The 16,343-nt window shown below is 45.2% G+C and overlaps 5 protein-coding genes across 5 annotated transcripts; 1 reads left to right on the top strand and 4 right to left on the bottom strand.

Moving 5' to 3' along the window:
- Positions 1 to 8,713: 8,713 nt before the first annotated feature.
- DFJ58DRAFT_750346 (uncharacterized protein) lies at positions 8,714 to 9,863 on the bottom strand (the record flags this gene model as incomplete). The annotated part of the gene is made up of 2 exons (XM_041387737.1): positions 8,714 to 9,010; positions 9,060 to 9,863. The coding sequence occupies 2 exons, from the start codon at positions 9,861 to 9,863 to the stop codon at positions 8,714 to 8,716; spliced, it is 1,101 nt and encodes a 366-aa protein (XP_041235866.1).
- A 1,139-nt stretch (positions 9,864 to 11,002) lies between these two features.
- DFJ58DRAFT_736281 (uncharacterized protein) lies at positions 11,003 to 11,739 on the bottom strand (the record flags this gene model as incomplete). Its single annotated transcript, XM_041386774.1, has 2 exons — positions 11,003 to 11,648; positions 11,699 to 11,739. The coding sequence occupies 2 exons, from the start codon at positions 11,737 to 11,739 to the stop codon at positions 11,003 to 11,005; spliced, it is 687 nt and encodes a 228-aa protein (XP_041235865.1).
- On the bottom strand, positions 11,448 to 12,268 carry DFJ58DRAFT_822887 (uncharacterized protein). Its single transcript, XM_041392084.1, has 3 exons — positions 12,202 to 12,268; positions 11,699 to 12,041; positions 11,448 to 11,648 (listed from the first exon to the last, which is right to left on the bottom strand). The coding sequence occupies exons 1-2, from the start codon at positions 12,248 to 12,250 to the stop codon at positions 11,779 to 11,781; spliced, it is 312 nt and encodes a 103-aa protein (XP_041235864.1). The 5' UTR covers positions 12,251 to 12,268; the 3' UTR covers positions 11,448 to 11,648; positions 11,699 to 11,778.
- Positions 12,269 to 12,377: 109 nt separating this feature from the next.
- DFJ58DRAFT_822885 (uncharacterized protein) lies at positions 12,378 to 12,994 on the bottom strand (the record flags this gene model as incomplete). Its single annotated transcript, XM_041392083.1, has 2 exons — positions 12,378 to 12,539; positions 12,592 to 12,994. Coding segments are annotated over 2 exons (252 nt in total), but the record flags the coding sequence as incomplete, so codon positions are not given.
- DFJ58DRAFT_736280 (cytochrome P450) lies at positions 12,783 to 14,973 on the top strand (the record flags this gene model as incomplete). The annotated part of the gene is made up of 13 exons (XM_041386773.1): positions 12,783 to 12,993; positions 13,044 to 13,173; positions 13,223 to 13,411; positions 13,460 to 13,611; positions 13,664 to 13,779; positions 13,831 to 13,960; positions 14,019 to 14,032; positions 14,081 to 14,270; positions 14,321 to 14,377; positions 14,432 to 14,456; positions 14,503 to 14,639; positions 14,695 to 14,827; positions 14,886 to 14,973. The coding sequence occupies 13 exons, from the start codon at positions 12,783 to 12,785 to the stop codon at positions 14,971 to 14,973; spliced, it is 1,572 nt and encodes a 523-aa protein (XP_041235862.1).
- Positions 14,974 to 16,343: the final 1,370 nt, after the last annotated feature.

Below are 16,343 nucleotides of genomic sequence, written 5' to 3'. Positions count from 1 at the left end.
TTATACACTGATGCTAAGACAATATCTCGCAGTTGTTTTGTTTGGAAACAATACAGGAATACTCGTTGATAGGGCTGTACTGGTCTATCTTTATTTCGTGCCGTCACAGCATGTCCCTCAAGTGCACCGCTCAACTTCCGTGGCAAGTCGATAGAATTGTTCCTGATAAATTGACTCATAAAGAGGATAGACAGACACTGGCAAGTTCATTTTTATTGATGTAGCGTGCTGCATATTGAACATTGCCTATGAAGCTCGCTGTACTTATGGTAGTAAGTCTCCCGTATCTGGCTGTTATCAACATTAATTGACAAATTGTAAGTATTGGATCATTTTCGCCGTTCAGTGGTACATGGTTCCTGCTGCTGGCTTCCTGTAGGACAACACCAAATTTACTTCAACTGTTGTCTACAAGAGCAAAGTTTCAAGGAGCTCCTTTAGTCATGGCACAAAATCACTTGATAACAGGCACTGTTGTGAGATGCCATTTTCACCATTCTTGTTGCAGAGAGCTCTAACACAAACTTTCAGTGCGCACTTGCAACTGCATCATTTGGTCAGCTCTTTCGATCTCAGTCACATAACCTCTGATTTTTGAACACTGCAGTGTGTGGCATGAGTTGTGTCAATCCTTCATGTCCCCTCTCAATGTTCTGATATATTTTCGTCTCTGTCTTTAGTCCTAAGTGGTTTAATGTAAGGCAATCTTGTTCATTGAGCTCATATGTCTTCTCATATACTTTCAAAGAATTGTCACCCAAAACCCTGAAGTTCTATTCCATACGAAGGTCCAGTCAGCATTAATATAGTTTTGATGAGCAAGGAATTCATACTCGGATTTAGTGGACGCTAATGGTGTCCTCCACTAGTGCATTATGTGATTCTGTCATTACAGGGACAATTTGGTGGTTTTTGCAACCGGCGCGATGTCCTGCATGATTTGGGAATCATGCATGGACATGACTACTAGGTATCCCCCTAAAAGACAAAGTCTGTTAGCTTAGTCCTCAGACTAGTCAACCCATACCTTGGTATCAAACCTTGGTCCAATAGTTTCAGTTTTCCCTCAGTGATTCATGAATCCACCATGTTTTGAAGAAAAGTCATATGTGAGATGGGAATCACATAATGACCTAGTTGATATGAGAAGCAAAATGAAGGTTAAGGTATTGCCTTTCCTTTGGCTTATTCACTTTGGCTAGAGAAACCCATAGAGAAAAGTTCAAAGCCTAACAAAAACCTATCTAAAAAGCCCGCGTATTGTGTACTATTATTTGTTCCATTATTTCTGAGTTGTTTTCTCTAGTGTTTCTTTACTTTACTTTTCTATTAGGATGCTCTGACTAATCAGATGCTTCATAAAATTGTACCTACAGGGTATGATGTCATAATGATGTCATAGGACTTCACCTACACTCCTGCAGGTATTTTGGTTGAAAGATATGATATCATAGTGATGTCATAATGATGTCATGTTCCATGGAATTTGCTAGAACATTCCAATGACTCATAATGACTCATAATGACTCATAGTGACTCAGAATGATGTCATTATCCCACCATGAATATTCTGGAATGTTCTTTTGCACCTGCTAGAACATTCTTCTCCAGTTTTTGGAATATTCTTCTCACATTCTGAAGTCATTACATCACCTTTTTACTTACATAATATTCCCACACAAAATGTATATAAGGAGAGCCCATTCTCCCCCAAAAAATAGATCTCCCACTTGTTGCATTCAAGAACCTCCCACTTGAGCAAATTGAACTCTCACCTAAGAAGCTTCAGTCTGAACAAATTGCTGCTTACAAAGCCCATTTCCTTTGTAAGAACTGTCCAGACAAGTGCAGGGAAAGTGTTTCCCTTGAGATTATGTAAGTTTCTCGCGATAGAAACCCAGTTTTGTGAGACCAGTGTTCTCACTACGTAGTGTTTACTGACCAACACGAGCTTTGGTCATCGTTGTTATTTGTGAGACCAGTATTCTCACCAGGTATTTGTATACTGACCAACATGAGCTTTGGTCATTGTTGTTATTTGTGAGACCAGCGTTCTCACCAGGTATTTGTATATTGACCAACACGAGCTTTGGTCAACGTAGTCACATTTGAGACCAGCTTCTCAACAGTTAATTGTATATTCAGGAAACCAGTTCAAGTGTCTAGATGGTATATCCTAGACAATCCCATGGTTTCAATCAGAGATAATGAAGCTCTGGCTAAGTTAATCTAACTGATTGGTTTAGCGAGCCTCCCAAGAACTCACACGTTATCTACCATGAAAGAAGAAAAGTCGTAGACCGTGTTAATCGAGGACTGGCAAGAAGTCTTATCCAGTGTAATTGTGGTGTCATTACATTCTTACACATTTTCATATAAGACCCTCAGTTATTAAGACAGCGAACAGGCTACATTCGATGTGTACCTCTCTGCTATGGTTATGGTCTGACTCATACAGCTATGCATGTCAAGTTTGAGGGGTTACATGATTTATCCCCCAGCCTGTTGGACGCTGAATGATCCGATGAGTCGATGACCGATGGATCTGAGATAGGGAGGATGAGGAGCTAGAAGAGTGCGAGTGCAGCCCAAAAGAGTAATGAGCGAGCAATGTATGACATCGGCTCGCTGTGACAACTATATTTTTGCTAGGCTCGTATGAAGCTAGTATACGACTCCCGACCATACCCCATGTTGTGCAATTCACCCCTGGCCATCCCCGACACAACCCGCTGAAGATGAGGAATCGTGAGTGGGTCTATACTGAAAAATATAAGATAAGTCGCCTGCAGTAGTCCTCGAACGCGAGTAGAAGTCGGCCCAAGAGGATCTTTACTGAGTCTTTTCCTCGAGTAAATGCGAGGGGATGCGCTGAACGAGTCAGCAAGGGAATCTGCGCAAAGCGCGGGTGCGAGACGCCTTGTAAACGCGAAACGCGCGTTAACGCAACGAAAGGCGAAAGCGCGACGTAGGCGGAACAAGCGCGCTATAGGCGCGCTATAGGGGGCAGTGAAGAGGCGGAAGTAGTGCGAAGGTCTCTCAAGATTTTCTCAAGAGAGCTTGTTGCAAAAGAATAGAGAGTCGTGCAGTGGTTGTGTTGCAAATGAATAGAAATTGATTCACAGTATACACTGATGCAGGATGATGGGATGTAGTGAGTAAGTAAGTAAGTGAAAAATCTATCAGAGTCCCCATGTCTAAGGTAAATGTTCCCAGGCGCTGAGCCGAAGCGGAAGCGAAGCGAAAAAGAGTTGTTGTGTTGTAGAATAAGGAAATATGTGTAAACAGACGAGGTATATAGCTAAAGTCAGTTGAAAAGATAAAGGGAGACGCACCAGCGGATCATAGAGGGACAGGACAGGACGTGCGGAGGACAGGCAACTTGGAAAAGCGAACGCGAAGGTAAAGCGCGAAAGCACGCGCAAAGGCGCCGTAGTAACACAAAAGGCGCTATAGAGGCGCGCTATAGGCGCCAGATGCGCGGATTAGGCGGAAGCGTCGCGCATTTAGCGCGTTTAAGTCGCCTTGTCGTATATAGCGCGCGTTAGTGGAGACGAAGTGGAAATACGGCCTTTGTGAGGCTACTCGCAATGGAGTCTCTACACCGCCATCCCCGACACAACCCGATGGGCGGACCCGCTCATATACCCTGCAGACTCATCCTACCTATGTCCAGTCCTGTCGCACTTAACCCCATTAGGTGCGTAGTCGTCCATTTTCTTATTATTGATAGTATAGGCAGCGTTATTACGAGGATTCCCACTGGCCGCAGCACCTCATGTGCTTTTACATATTTAATTGGGTCCGACGATGCGCTACTATTTTTGCCTACTGTATCCCAGACTCGCATGTAGCTAGTTAAATAGGACTTTGTAGGTGATCGTACTTTACCACTCGGTAGATGGGAGAAATTCTTTGATACTAGGTCACCTCACTTAGTCCCTATCCCCTATACCTGCTGAATCTATCTGAATTCTTATCATTTCAATCTGAAGCTTAGTTGCTCATTCCCCTAAACATTCCCTTGCTCTTCCAAACCTAGTCCCGCCCATCTCCTTCCCTTTCCCTCACTTTCCTGTCCTCCCCGATCCCTGAAATGTCGGACTCGGTATTCCCTACGTCGGACTTCATCTTATAGCATCGGACTTGATCTTTCTACCTTTGGGTTTCATTCCTCATATAAGTACTGACATATTTAGACTTAACTAGACAGCAGGCCCCTTTAGGGTCGAACACTCTTGCTTGCAAGTGAAGCAGCTAGGCAGAGCTAAGACCTCATATACTGGCTAAGTACTTTTACAGGTATCTAGTCAGGTTGTGATTTCCACATCACGCTCACCAATATCAGTTATTTGACACTTACAATTTTCATCCTGAGTCCATCTGCTATATAGAGTACCGGGACTTCATAGTAGCATCTCAGTTCTTTCCAGAGACTGAGATGTAAGTGCCCTGTTTCAAGCACACCTTACAATACGCTGACAAGCCGTAGTATACTTGTTTCCTAGGTACATGGTTCAATCAATGAGTTCTTTCCAGAGACTGAGATTATACTTGTTTCCTAGCTCACCTGCTCTTTGGTCACCTCAATTCACTTGACAGCCTTGTGGCAACTTCCATGGCTATGATCGCAAGTCTTCTCATTCACATGAATCACATCCATGCAAATCATGGAAAAAATAACAATCAGAACTATTGCAGTATCAGTTCCAGGAGGGTCTTGGTGGTCGATTCTACCGCTTCACTGCATCACAGTTGTTGAAGGGAGCATATAGGAATGGGCACCTTTCTGCAGCAGTAGAGGCTGAGGGACACACAGCTTCATTGGACATGTAGCTATGAGTACAAATACTCTGTCTATGTTTTCTTTTTGCTAGCCGCAAAAAAATTTGGGTTTGGTTCGCATTCGAACTGAAAAAAAAAAACCAAACCTGACCGTTTTGAACCGTTCGCAAAGGTCCAGTTTGAAGTTCGGTGAGTCTAGTAGAACTGGACCTAGGTTCGGTTCTCGGTTCTTGCTCAACCCTCTATGAACCAGACCAAACCGGACCACAGCAGCACTATCGACAATGAGGAGTCAGACGGAGACGATGATGATGACGACGATGAGGACCTATACTACAAATTTTAATGCATTGGAAAGTTACATCGCACATACTATTACTTGTCCACCATTTGCTCTGACTTGAAGGTAGCGGGACCCCAAGGAATGATATCATTTGGATCCAAAGCTTGTGTCACAAGAACATTTCTTGGAATGCAATACTGGGACGAGAAGGGCCATCCCCCCCATTAGTGTTATTAATAATCCACCATTGTCAGACTATCCAATACTATCTTGACAGCGGGCGCAATGATGCGGGTTTGTAATTTAAATTTCCTTGAACACAGAAGTGGTAGTGCTGGATAATGATAACAAAATTTGGAGCTTGTGTTACACGGGTAGGTCTTACAAGGTAATACTCCAACGAGAAGGCAAGATTTTCTCGTTAGTGTAATCAGTGAATCACCCATGTCAGACTATCTAATACTATCTTGACAGCAAACATGATGATTCAGCATTGTAACTTAAACAAGGGCATATCACGATATGAGGTTTTCAGTGGTGCACTACGATTGGGTAGGGGTGCATGTGTGAGGGTCGTGTGTGTGTGCGGTGTGTGGTGTGCGACGTGTGCGCCCAACTTTGAGCGTCCCTAATAATTAAATCGTGCTATACTTCCCACAGCTACAATATCAAGGACTCTTCAATTCACTGCCTAGATACACGATTCTGCATACCAGAAACTTTGTATTTCCGCAAAGATCTCTTGCGAATGCTCGCATAACGCTCGCATACATAGTCAAGATCTGTTGTAGTCATCGAACACTGACCATGTCCTCCCCGACCAGTAAAGAGGAAGAGCAGACCGGGTACAAGGTGTTATACACCTGCCTGGCGGACGATGCATAATGTGACTTCCTCCGGAGTGCGGGATGTCAAGAGCGGAGATACAGGCCTGAAAATGTTTGTGTGGGTGGTGATCCCCAGTGAACATCGGACATTGCGGGAACATGTGAGAGCGTGCCACATCGTGCACCGCCAGCTGAAACTGCCCTCGCACGATCTTGACAAGAAATCCGGACGAATACACAATGCAGAAGGAGTCCATATCGTGCGTCGTCGTGCGAGAGTCGTTCAAGTTGTTTCTACACGATGTGGCACTCCCTTGCATTCCTTATGAGCGGTTTGATATTGTGCGAGAACGGTTCATATCATATTGCTTCGAGTTGTAGCTTCTAGTACAAAATATGGATACAATCCATGGAATGATATGAAACAAAGCAGTTGAAACAGAGCATGAAAATGATGGAATGAAAGTAGTCCGAACAACCCAGGCATGCAATGTGTGCGTTCAATGCAAGGTACCTGTCAACAACTGCACCTGACTGTATTCTTGACCCAGACGTTTGAGGAAACCTGAGTAAAGATTCAGATCAATACTGCAAATACACTGAAGAACACTCACCAATTGAACCTGCTTCAGACTCGTAAGACTAACAGAATCGGAGTAAGTTCAGCATGGTACTACTAGTAGTAGCAGTGAAAAAAAACGATGACATACATTGCGCTGTTGGGTATCGAGTGCATCCCAGTAGACACGAAACTCTGCTGTAGTCCCAGTCTTTCTTGACTTGCTTGAGCCAACGAAGGATGCAAAGGTCCCTGTATCAATGTCAGTACTAATGATAGCATATAAGCAGGAAAGAAATACTTACCTCCCATTTTTCTTACTGCTGGGGCGTGCCTTGCTGGCCTTCTTCGGCACTTCGGTGGGCTCGGTGGCACTGTGAGTGGGAACGCTGGAGACCGAAGTGGTGGGCTGGCCGTTTGGTATGGATGTATCAACTGAGGGGTGTGACCATGACAGTCTCGACCAGAGCCTCAGGAGACTCGCCAGCAAATCCATCGATGAGGGCATTGGGTTGGGAGATGGCAGCAGCAGATTTGAGAACTGGAGTTGTAGACTCGGATGGTGATTGCAGCACCAACGGAGACTTCTGGGGAAGAGTAAGGCCATCACTAGTGAATAAATTCAGAATTAGCATTGTGAAGAATTTAAAAAATTCGACATACAGTGGATTTTTCAGTTTGATTTGAGGTACCTGTCCAAGTATTGACTGGCAGTGGGTTTATCGCATTGTGCTGCTGACGGTGTGAGATTTGTTGAGGTAAGTTCTTCAGGTTCTGACGAAGGGGTAGTAGCACTACTGGACAAGAGCGGAGACTCGTATGTCTTGCGTCTCTTCAGTGGTATGTGTGAGATCTTCTGGCCATGGCGCTCCGCTTCTGGTTCTCAAGATTATCTCCATCTTCGTCATCGCCAGAATAAGAGCCTAGATCATCTTGATCGAGTTCCTCAGGTTTGACGCCCTTAGCTCTTGCTTTTGCTCGCCTGCAGTGCTGTTCGCCAAGCTGAATACACAGTTCTTTGCCAGTTCGTTTGCTTTCCAGTCGTTTGAGCAGAATCTGAGTTCTGGGTGTGTGCTGTACCGATAGCAATATGAAAAAGAAGGTAAGCTTGTTCAGATAAGCGTCCCCAGGATGGTGGTGCTGATATTCTTGGATGCCAACATCTCGAAGAGTCGACGCATTGTGCGACGGATAGAATCAACAGCTGTCGATGCGAGAGGATTTCCATCTTCATCTTCTAAGAAAGGGACTGAGCCACATGACTTGATCGAGCCATGTCCTTCAGTGCTGTTGCACCATATCTTCCAGTCTTCGATGTCCCAAAACTTGGTGTCATAATCATTCGGAGCTCAACAGAGGAGGTCGCGAAGGTAGGGACTGGTCGATATGTGGAGTTTGTCCATCAGCATGAGGAGGTGGAGTAAAATTGTTGGCGTCGGCATTTTCGTAGTCCCACACAATTAGCAAGCATCTGAAATGCATTCCTTACTTATAGATTAGCACCTATTCTAATATCACTCAACTCGAAACTTACTTTAGGATCGTGCATTCCGTTCGTAATTCCTAAGTTTTCCTTCTCTAATATTTCAATTCTTTGCTGTAAAGAATGTCAGTCATGGATGTCACGCATATATGAGTCATGTAACCATGAATTGGTCTGTATCACGCATATATGCGCCCTGTAGAGCGGTAAACACCAGACATGACATCTATGAATATAAATAAAACTTACTTGTGTATCTGTGGTGTGCCTGTGTGTGGCAGGAAATGAGTACCCTGAAGTGCTTGAAAAACGATTACGAGAGTCATTTTGTGAAGGAGAAATGTCCGAATTATAAGGTTGCTACCATGGGAAATTACTTGATGTCGACTGATGCAAAGGAAGATTAGGAGTATTGAAAACAGAGAAGTTTTGTGAAACTTCTAGGTGTTGTTGAGAGAGCTTCCTCGACCTAGCAAAGTTATGGATGCCACCTTCTGTGTTGCCTGACAGACATTGTGGTGGTAGGGGAAAAAGGTAAAACCTAAACAGATGTCATAGTAAGTGTCGGTAAGTTCTGATTTGTATACTACGATGTCTACATCATGTCAAGCAATATTAGGGTCAAATAAAGTTCTTGTATTGAAGGAACGACAGACGAGTGCTGTATAAGGGTCATAAAACTAGTTTCTCTCCTCAGCTTCCATTTCCCAGTTGGTCTACCTCATCTTCTTGATCCTGCTCAACACCAAATTGATAAACTATCGAGTCCAGGACGCTCAAGAACAAAAAAGCGATCCTCGATGACTCCAGATGGTAGAGTAGGACGGTGCAGGAATCATTGAGACAACAGATTTGATAGAGGTGACATCAACAACACAGAGTCCTTCATTGCCAAGGTATTTGCATGAAAGCACAGTTTGATTTGAAAGCTGAACAAGGTCAGCATCTGGAGCGGAGAAGACTGAGATTACAGCAATATTTGCATCACGCCATTCACCAATATTCTCCGTAGCAATTGCAACCTGTGTGAAGTACTGGACTTCTGCGAAGCGGACAGTCCCATCAATAATAACCTGTATACTACAATCAGTACATGCTATGTGAAGTACAGTTAACACATACTTTGATGTGACGTGCAATGCGCAATTTTTCAAGTGGCCGTTCTGATTCACGCCAGGCAGTGCATGCAATTTGACCACATGGAAGTCGGAGTCGAGCCCAACGATGCATTTGGGGGAGTGGTGCATGGACAAAATCTTCGAGGAGGGCTACATGAATTGCTGGTGGACGATATGGTCGCTTTTCCCTTATTCGGAGGAGGACATACCCATTGCCGAGTTCTTGATGTCCACGTGGAAGAACATTGTCAGGGGGAGCTAAGAATGGCAGTATGGACTTGAGTGCATTTGCTTGGCATCGTCGGACAGCCTCCATTGAAAGGTTTGCGTATGGGTTTGAAGGCTGTCGAATTTGTTGATCCAAGGTTGCCAATGGTCCGTTCCATCGTCCACTGTGCATAACACACTGGAGGGCCTTTCGTATGGTTTCGCGGATGAGATGATTGACCTGGTGTACACATGGTCGGATAAAATGAATGTGATCATGACGACGCTGGTAATACAACTGCTCGAATTCAGTTTCCCACTCGCCAAGTAGCAATTGAGCCTCTCGAAGCTCGTTTTGTGAGATACTGTGCTGACAGACAATGCGAATCCCTCGTACGAGCTTGCAGAAATTTAGCCATATGTCTTGTGGAAGAATGGTATGCAAGAGCGCAGGTGCAAGGCCGAAAATGTAAAGCTGGAATTCCCAAGTTTTATACTGTGTGTTGAGTTTCTCTGCTGGATTGCTGAGGCGGACGATCAAATGAGCCAGGTATGTGGTAGGTTGTTGCACCAACAATTGCACCATGCTCAGTCCAAGCATCGTCGTCACGAAATATGGCCCAACACCAAGTACGAACATCATCCGAAGTGTTCGCACTTGATCGTGCCTCGCCATAAGCTTAGAATTAAATCTGAAATGTTTGCAATTAAATGCATAACATCGGTGGTCAGACAATCAGGGATTCCGAGAACATGTGCAGGGTTGAGGCCAAGTAAAAGACTGGGTTTGACGATACCGGTTTCGGTTCTTGCCTTCTCGAATTGTGTTTGATTCAGGAGAACTGACAAGATGACTGAAGATTTGTGGAATAGGAACCCGAACCAGTGGCAGGGAGATTGAAAACATCGACATCATCATGACTGCACCCTCGAACAGTATAGTTCAAGGGCTTAAGGAGGACAGGAAAGTAATGAGAGCCTTGGGGGTTTGCGACGGCCAATAAGTCCACAGTAGACTCGACAACCATTTCTACCACTATGGCCCACCATACCATCAAAATGGACAAGGCCAAGAGCATCAGCTGTCGGAAGAGCAAGGAATGGGTGCAGAAGTGAAATTTATGTTACAGAGATGCATCCCAAATGCGAAGGCCTTCATTCTGTAGTGATGCAAGGTGATGAAAACCTGGAAACAAGAATGAGTCAAAGTTTTTTGGGTTTTTGGGTCCAGGGATTACTCTGCCAGGAAGAACATACTGTTTCTTGTAGCGGCGGCTGGGGTGATGGTCGAGAATTACCCAAATGTAGATCCAACAAGTCAGAAATTTTGCTTTGATAGAGCTGAGCACCGTCCATTGAGATCATAAGAACTGTGTCGATTCTCGTTGATGCGACCCTGCATGACAGCTTCAAGGTAGTTACTGCTGCATATGAAATCATCAATGATGTGGAGTTCGCCTGTCGTGCTGTTGCAAGTACTGAAAAATTGCAGCTGTACGTTCACGACTGATAGTGCATGTGTCCCTGCACTCTCGGGATCACGCCAAAGTGCTTGTAACTGTGGTCCCAGGGGAATGGTATGAAACTCGCGAACAGGAACCTGTTTGCCTGTTGCTTCAAGTTTCAGCTGGTCATATCGGTGTGAGTCACAGAACGGGCACTGGTCGAGATCAGAAAAGGGACCTGGTGAATGCGATACAAGTGTTTAAACACATGTGGTGTTTGATTGAGTCAATACCACTAAGTTCTGCGACGAGGCGTTCGACACCACGATAAGATGGGATATCTTCCGCTCCAGGAAAACTTCTTGCTGCAGAATTCGGCAATCCCCTTATATGCAGCCTGAGCTGCATGTTCAAGATGAAAGTACATCTCGATACCATGATGAATAATTGGACTTGCGATACGAGGTGGCTGCTGAGGCGGATTTCGCAGTTTCTCAAGAGCTTCAGGTGTAAGTTTTGCAACTGGGTCATCAAGAGATGCTGCACGAAGCGCTTGAATAAATGAGAAAGCTTGGTGAAATTTTGGGAGCCGAGAGAGCTGCTCAAGCTCATCAATATCAATGCCAGGAGGGTTGGGTGGCTGTGGTTGGTTTGCAGCGGGCTCGTCATTTGGTTGATGCAGAGGCTCGTCATTTGGTAGATGTGGAGGCTCGTCGTTTTGAGGCTGCAGAGGCTTGTCATTTGGTGGATGTGGAGGCTCGTTGTCTCGAGGCTGCAGGTTCTCGTCATTTGGTGGATGCGGAGGCTCGTCGTTTTGAGGCTGATGAGGCTCGTCATTTGGTGGATGCGGAGGCTCGTCATTTTGAGGCTGCAGAGGCTCGTCGTTTTGAGGCTGCATGTTCTCATTCATTCGACAGAGACATAGGCTCGTCATTTCAATGCTGCATAAGCTCATTAGTACTATGGCCATTGAATAAAATAACATACATACATGTGGACTGGCCGTGCGAGTGCGTTTTCCAGGAGGAGCATGAGTTGGACTGGCACACCGCTTGCTCAGGTATTTACGAATCAGCTGGATGGCCTCAGGATCATCCTGTGCATTAATGATTTGCTTGCGTTCCTCGTCGGTCTCTGCTTCATGCAGGTGGTCATAGTAAGTAGTGCGCCCGACTTGCACACGTCTCCCTCTGTGTCATCGACAGACACACCAATATAAGTTGGACATAGTATCACTCGTATAGATCTAGTTTTGGACCGAGAATGATTCCATTGAGAAAACAAAGTCTTGTTGAATTGGCTAGTATATGTACCTAGTAGATATAGGCCTAGTACTAAGAAGGATCAGTAAGTCATAGGCATCGACTAAGCCAGAGTATAGCAGTCGCCGGAATTGTACTTACCTGGGTGAAGTGCACAACCTGAGTGCAATTGAAGATGCGAGTGCAATGTGATTGCAATGCAAAGTGTTCGCGAAATCCGTGTAGTTGCGACACAAATGCGAAGGGAATGCAGAGTTCATGCAAGGTGCATGCGTTTGCATGCGCTGCACTCGCAAGAAAACAGGCGTCCATTGGTTATCAACTCTATCTACACCATTTGGCACTTTGCGTAATACTCTCGCACGCTCTCACACGCTCCCGCAATGTCCGATGTTCACTGGGGGTGATCTATTCACCCAAAACACAAAATTTGCGACCGGCGGATACCATGGGGATGTAACAAAAATCTGGAATGTAAAGGTAGGCAAGCTGCTTGCCACATTCAAATACGACGTCACGACGCTCCTGTGCATGCCGCCCGCCTGATCTTATACCCTTTTCACATCTTGTGTATGTCAATTGGCCTTCCATGATCATGTCCTTCCTTACCCCATCTGGCCAGATTATGCGCTTCCGCTGCAGAAGTTGATGTGATTTGAACTAGAAGCAATAGACACATCCGGACTATAGGAGACGCATGACCGAGACGCACGACCGAGACGCATAATCAACGCACAGGCGCCGATTTATTACCCCCCCGTGGTTATAAGGACGCTTGCATCATATACGGTTTGCCAAACCACTGCTCGAATCATGGCCCCTGCAGTTAATGGTCAGCTTGCTATCCTCGTCGGCATTCCTCTGTCCTTTGTCGCGGTCACGGCATTTATGCGGTTGATCAAGAAGCGACAGAATAACCATTCTCTTCCTCCTGGCCCAGTGCCGCTCCCACTGTTAGGGAACGTCTTATCTATTGACGCTAAGGAGCCTTGGCTGACTTATACCGAATGGGGTGCTATGTATGGTACGTGAACAGATAGTATAGGGTATATGTGGTGCAAATCATTACATCAGGGGACTTGATCTTCGTGCGAAATCTAGACGAGGACATAGTCGTGATCAATTCTCAGCATATCGCAGAAGACTTATTGGACAAGCGTTCTCGTATTTACTCCGATCGACCACACCTAGCTACACTCGAGCCGTGCGTGCTTTCAGTATTCTTCTATTCAACCAGTCTGAGGTTCTTGCAGATATGGTTTATCGATCAACTTTGCATTCATAGCTTATGGTGATGAATGGCGTCTCTGCCGACGACTCTTCCACCAAACTTTCCGTCCTGAATCTGCATTGAAATTTTACCCAATGCAGATCAGACGAGCTCGTGAGATGGTCGTCAACTTAGTCGATGACCCTCAAAACTATTATGACCACTTCGCAACGTCAGTAAATGATTTTTACCAATTGAACGATTATTTACTTGTTTACAGATTCTCGTTATCTGTTGTGATGTCAACTGTATATGACTATAATATCAGTGCTCGTGACGATCCTGTGGTGCAGACTGTGATAAAGGCATTGGTTCCGGGCTTGACCTTGTTGACCCCAGAGAGAGCACTGATGCTTAAAACCTTCCCCTTCTGTGAGCTCAACTCTCCCAGACGAGAAAACATTAACATAACATGCACTTTTAGTACTGAAGTTACCTGACTGGTGCTGGGGATCCTCGATTAAGCGTGATGCTCGAACTTCGACCGAACGCGTCAATCAAATGGCCGACGTGCCACTCCAATATGTGCACCAGCACATGGTGGGTATTTTTTTTTTTTTGGTTTCAGACATTGATTTGATTTTTGCCAAGGCCGACAGCTCGTTCGACGTTCAATCTTCAATGGTTGCAGAAAATTTGCGACGGATGGAGATGCAAGAGGAGGCATTCAAACCTGCATTCAAGAATGCCTTGAGGAAAGCAGCTACTACCGCTATTATAGGTAAGTAAGCTTTTTTACAAGCAACATTATGCTCTCGACATACATCAATATCACACAGCTTCGTATGAGACGGTAAGTGGATAACTCCGTCGTGTTGTCCGCTACTTATCATCGTTACAGACTGCGGCAACTGCGATGGTCTTTGTTTTGGCCATGGTGTTATATCCAGACGTTCAGAAACGCGCACAAGCAGAAATTGACTCGGTGATTGGAAGAGATCGGCTGCCAACATTCGAGGACAGAGCATCACTACCCTACATTGATGCAGTTGTGCGGGAAACTTTCCGATGGCAGCCTGTTACACCCATTGGTATTCTTCTACGCCAAGTGATCTGGTCTGTACTGAAGATGATCTCATAGGCGTACCGCATGCTACCTCGATCGATGACATATACAATGGCTATTTCATTCCAAAAGGTCCGCTGTTTTTGTCCCACCAACAATAATCATTTATAATATATCGTACATCAGGCGCAATCATCGCATACAACACATGGTCCGATATGTTCTTCCCAGCTTTCGTCATACTAACTTGATTGCAGGGGCGTTACACGGGATGAAAAGCGGTACCCCGATGCATCTCGTTTTATGCCAGAGAGATTCATCGATGTTAATGGTGCGTTAACAAGTGACGACCCCGCACAATACATTTTCGGCCTTGGCCGGCGTATATGTCCAGGTTAATTAAGTTATTTTAATCCTACAAAAGATTCGCTGACGGAGACTTTAATCAGGGCGGTATACTGCTGATGCCTCCTCGTGGTGCTCCATTGCGACCATGTTGGCCACATTGCATATTACTTCTGCCAAAGACGACCAAGGCAAAGTAATCAGCTTCACCCCCAAGTTCATCCCCGGTGTGGTTCGGTACTTGAGTTCCCCGCAGTATTCTATTTTCTCGTTGCTAACAGTTCCGTTACTACAGCTGTCCTGAGGTCTTCCCTTGCAGTATTTCGGCACGGTCTCACATTCATTCTGACGATGTGGATGGTTGGCGAACCGCCGAGTTTTAAAAGAAGGGATTTCCCTATCTATGGTTTGATTGAGCCACTAGAGGAGTAGTCGATTGAGTATGTATTTTCTGTATACTAGGTCAGCAGACGCGATGAACAGAAATGTGTTATATAGGCTCCAATCACCCAGCGTGTCTAGTTGTTGTATCGAGGATCCTGAGACGTCTTGGTGACGGCGTGCCAGAATATAACGCCCTGCGTCATATGTATTTCATGTCCGACATGCCCGACTAGTCCCCATTGAACGACTGCAAGCAACAACCGTATCCACAGGTGCATAAGTGTGTGACGTCAGCGCACCACTCGTACCTCGCTGCTGCTCCCAAAGTGGGGGATGGGTAATACGGATGTCCTACTAGAGTCAGACTCAGGTTCATCAAAACAGTTCAGGAACGATTCCTCCCCTATGAGTGTCGTTGATACCGCCGGATATTTGATAGATGAGCCACAGAGAATTTTGAATTTCATATTTTCATGAAATGCATAGGACCTGATCAATCCCGGTGCTTGTCAAAGATACCGCTATTTGTCGGAAACCTGAATCAGGTGACCATAGGAATGGAATGCATCCAGCATGCTCCAACAGATTACGGAGTACCCTGACCGCAGCCCCAATGAAGCCTCGATCAGTAAGCTTAATCAGGAACTGCGCGGTGCGCTCACAAAATTTGAATACAAAGCGAGCTTTGATGAAAGGCTAGGCTTCCCAACTTGGAAGTTTGAAGGTTTATGGAAGTTACCACTGGATGCAGGAGATGGAAACTCGCTATAAAAAACTCAATAATTCGCTGTACGAAGACCATCTGCACACAGATAATCTCTCGACTTCAAGAAGAACATGGTTGCTTAGGGTACACAGGCTGAGTCTGGATTTTCTGTGCTAGAAAAACGGGATGATGATCATTGGGATGAATCAGAACTGATGCCAAGAACTTGCTATCTTCGTCGAGCTCATTAGGGACATATCACGCCTCGGAAGTCTGGACGCATTGAAGAACTTCAATAAGAGTGATAAGAAATAACATCAAACAGGATACCGTGACAACATTGGAGAAAATAACATGATTCATTAATGGCATGATGCACATTGCCCTTGCTCATGTTCCATGTTCCACGTGGAGGGTGGCCAATAGATCCTTGTACAATGAACGAGTTTGATGCAGTAGAAAAGGTTTTCGAATAGATTAGACATTATGGTGGATACGAGCAAGTCTGAGCGAGTTTTGCCTGCCGTATACAGTCGTTCGGATCTCTCCGGCTCTTTCCGAAAGCGAACATTATATAATCTCCGACGTGATCTTCCGATGGAACGTGCCCTCGAGGCTATGCAGGGCTCTGCTTGTTTCATCAACTAAACCTCTTAGTACTAA

Source organism: Suillus subalutaceus, assembly GCF_016647625.1.
Source record: "Suillus subalutaceus strain FC151 chromosome Unknown DFJ58scaffold_259, whole genome shotgun sequence".
Classification (NCBI taxonomy): Eukaryota; Fungi; Basidiomycota; class Agaricomycetes; order Boletales; family Suillaceae; genus Suillus; species Suillus subalutaceus.
This window is presented reverse-complemented; position numbering and strand designations above follow the sequence as displayed.

Bases quoted from the DNA above. Each gene is read 5' to 3' on its own strand.
- DFJ58DRAFT_822887 (XM_041392084.1), bottom strand. From the start codon at position 12,250: ATGCAAACGCATGCACCTTGCATGAACTCTGCATTCCCTTCGCATTTG. The intron at 12,042-12,201 runs GTCGCAACTACA...GATCCTTCTTAG, and splicing joins TGCATTCCCTTCGCATTTGT to TACTAGGCCTATATCTACTA.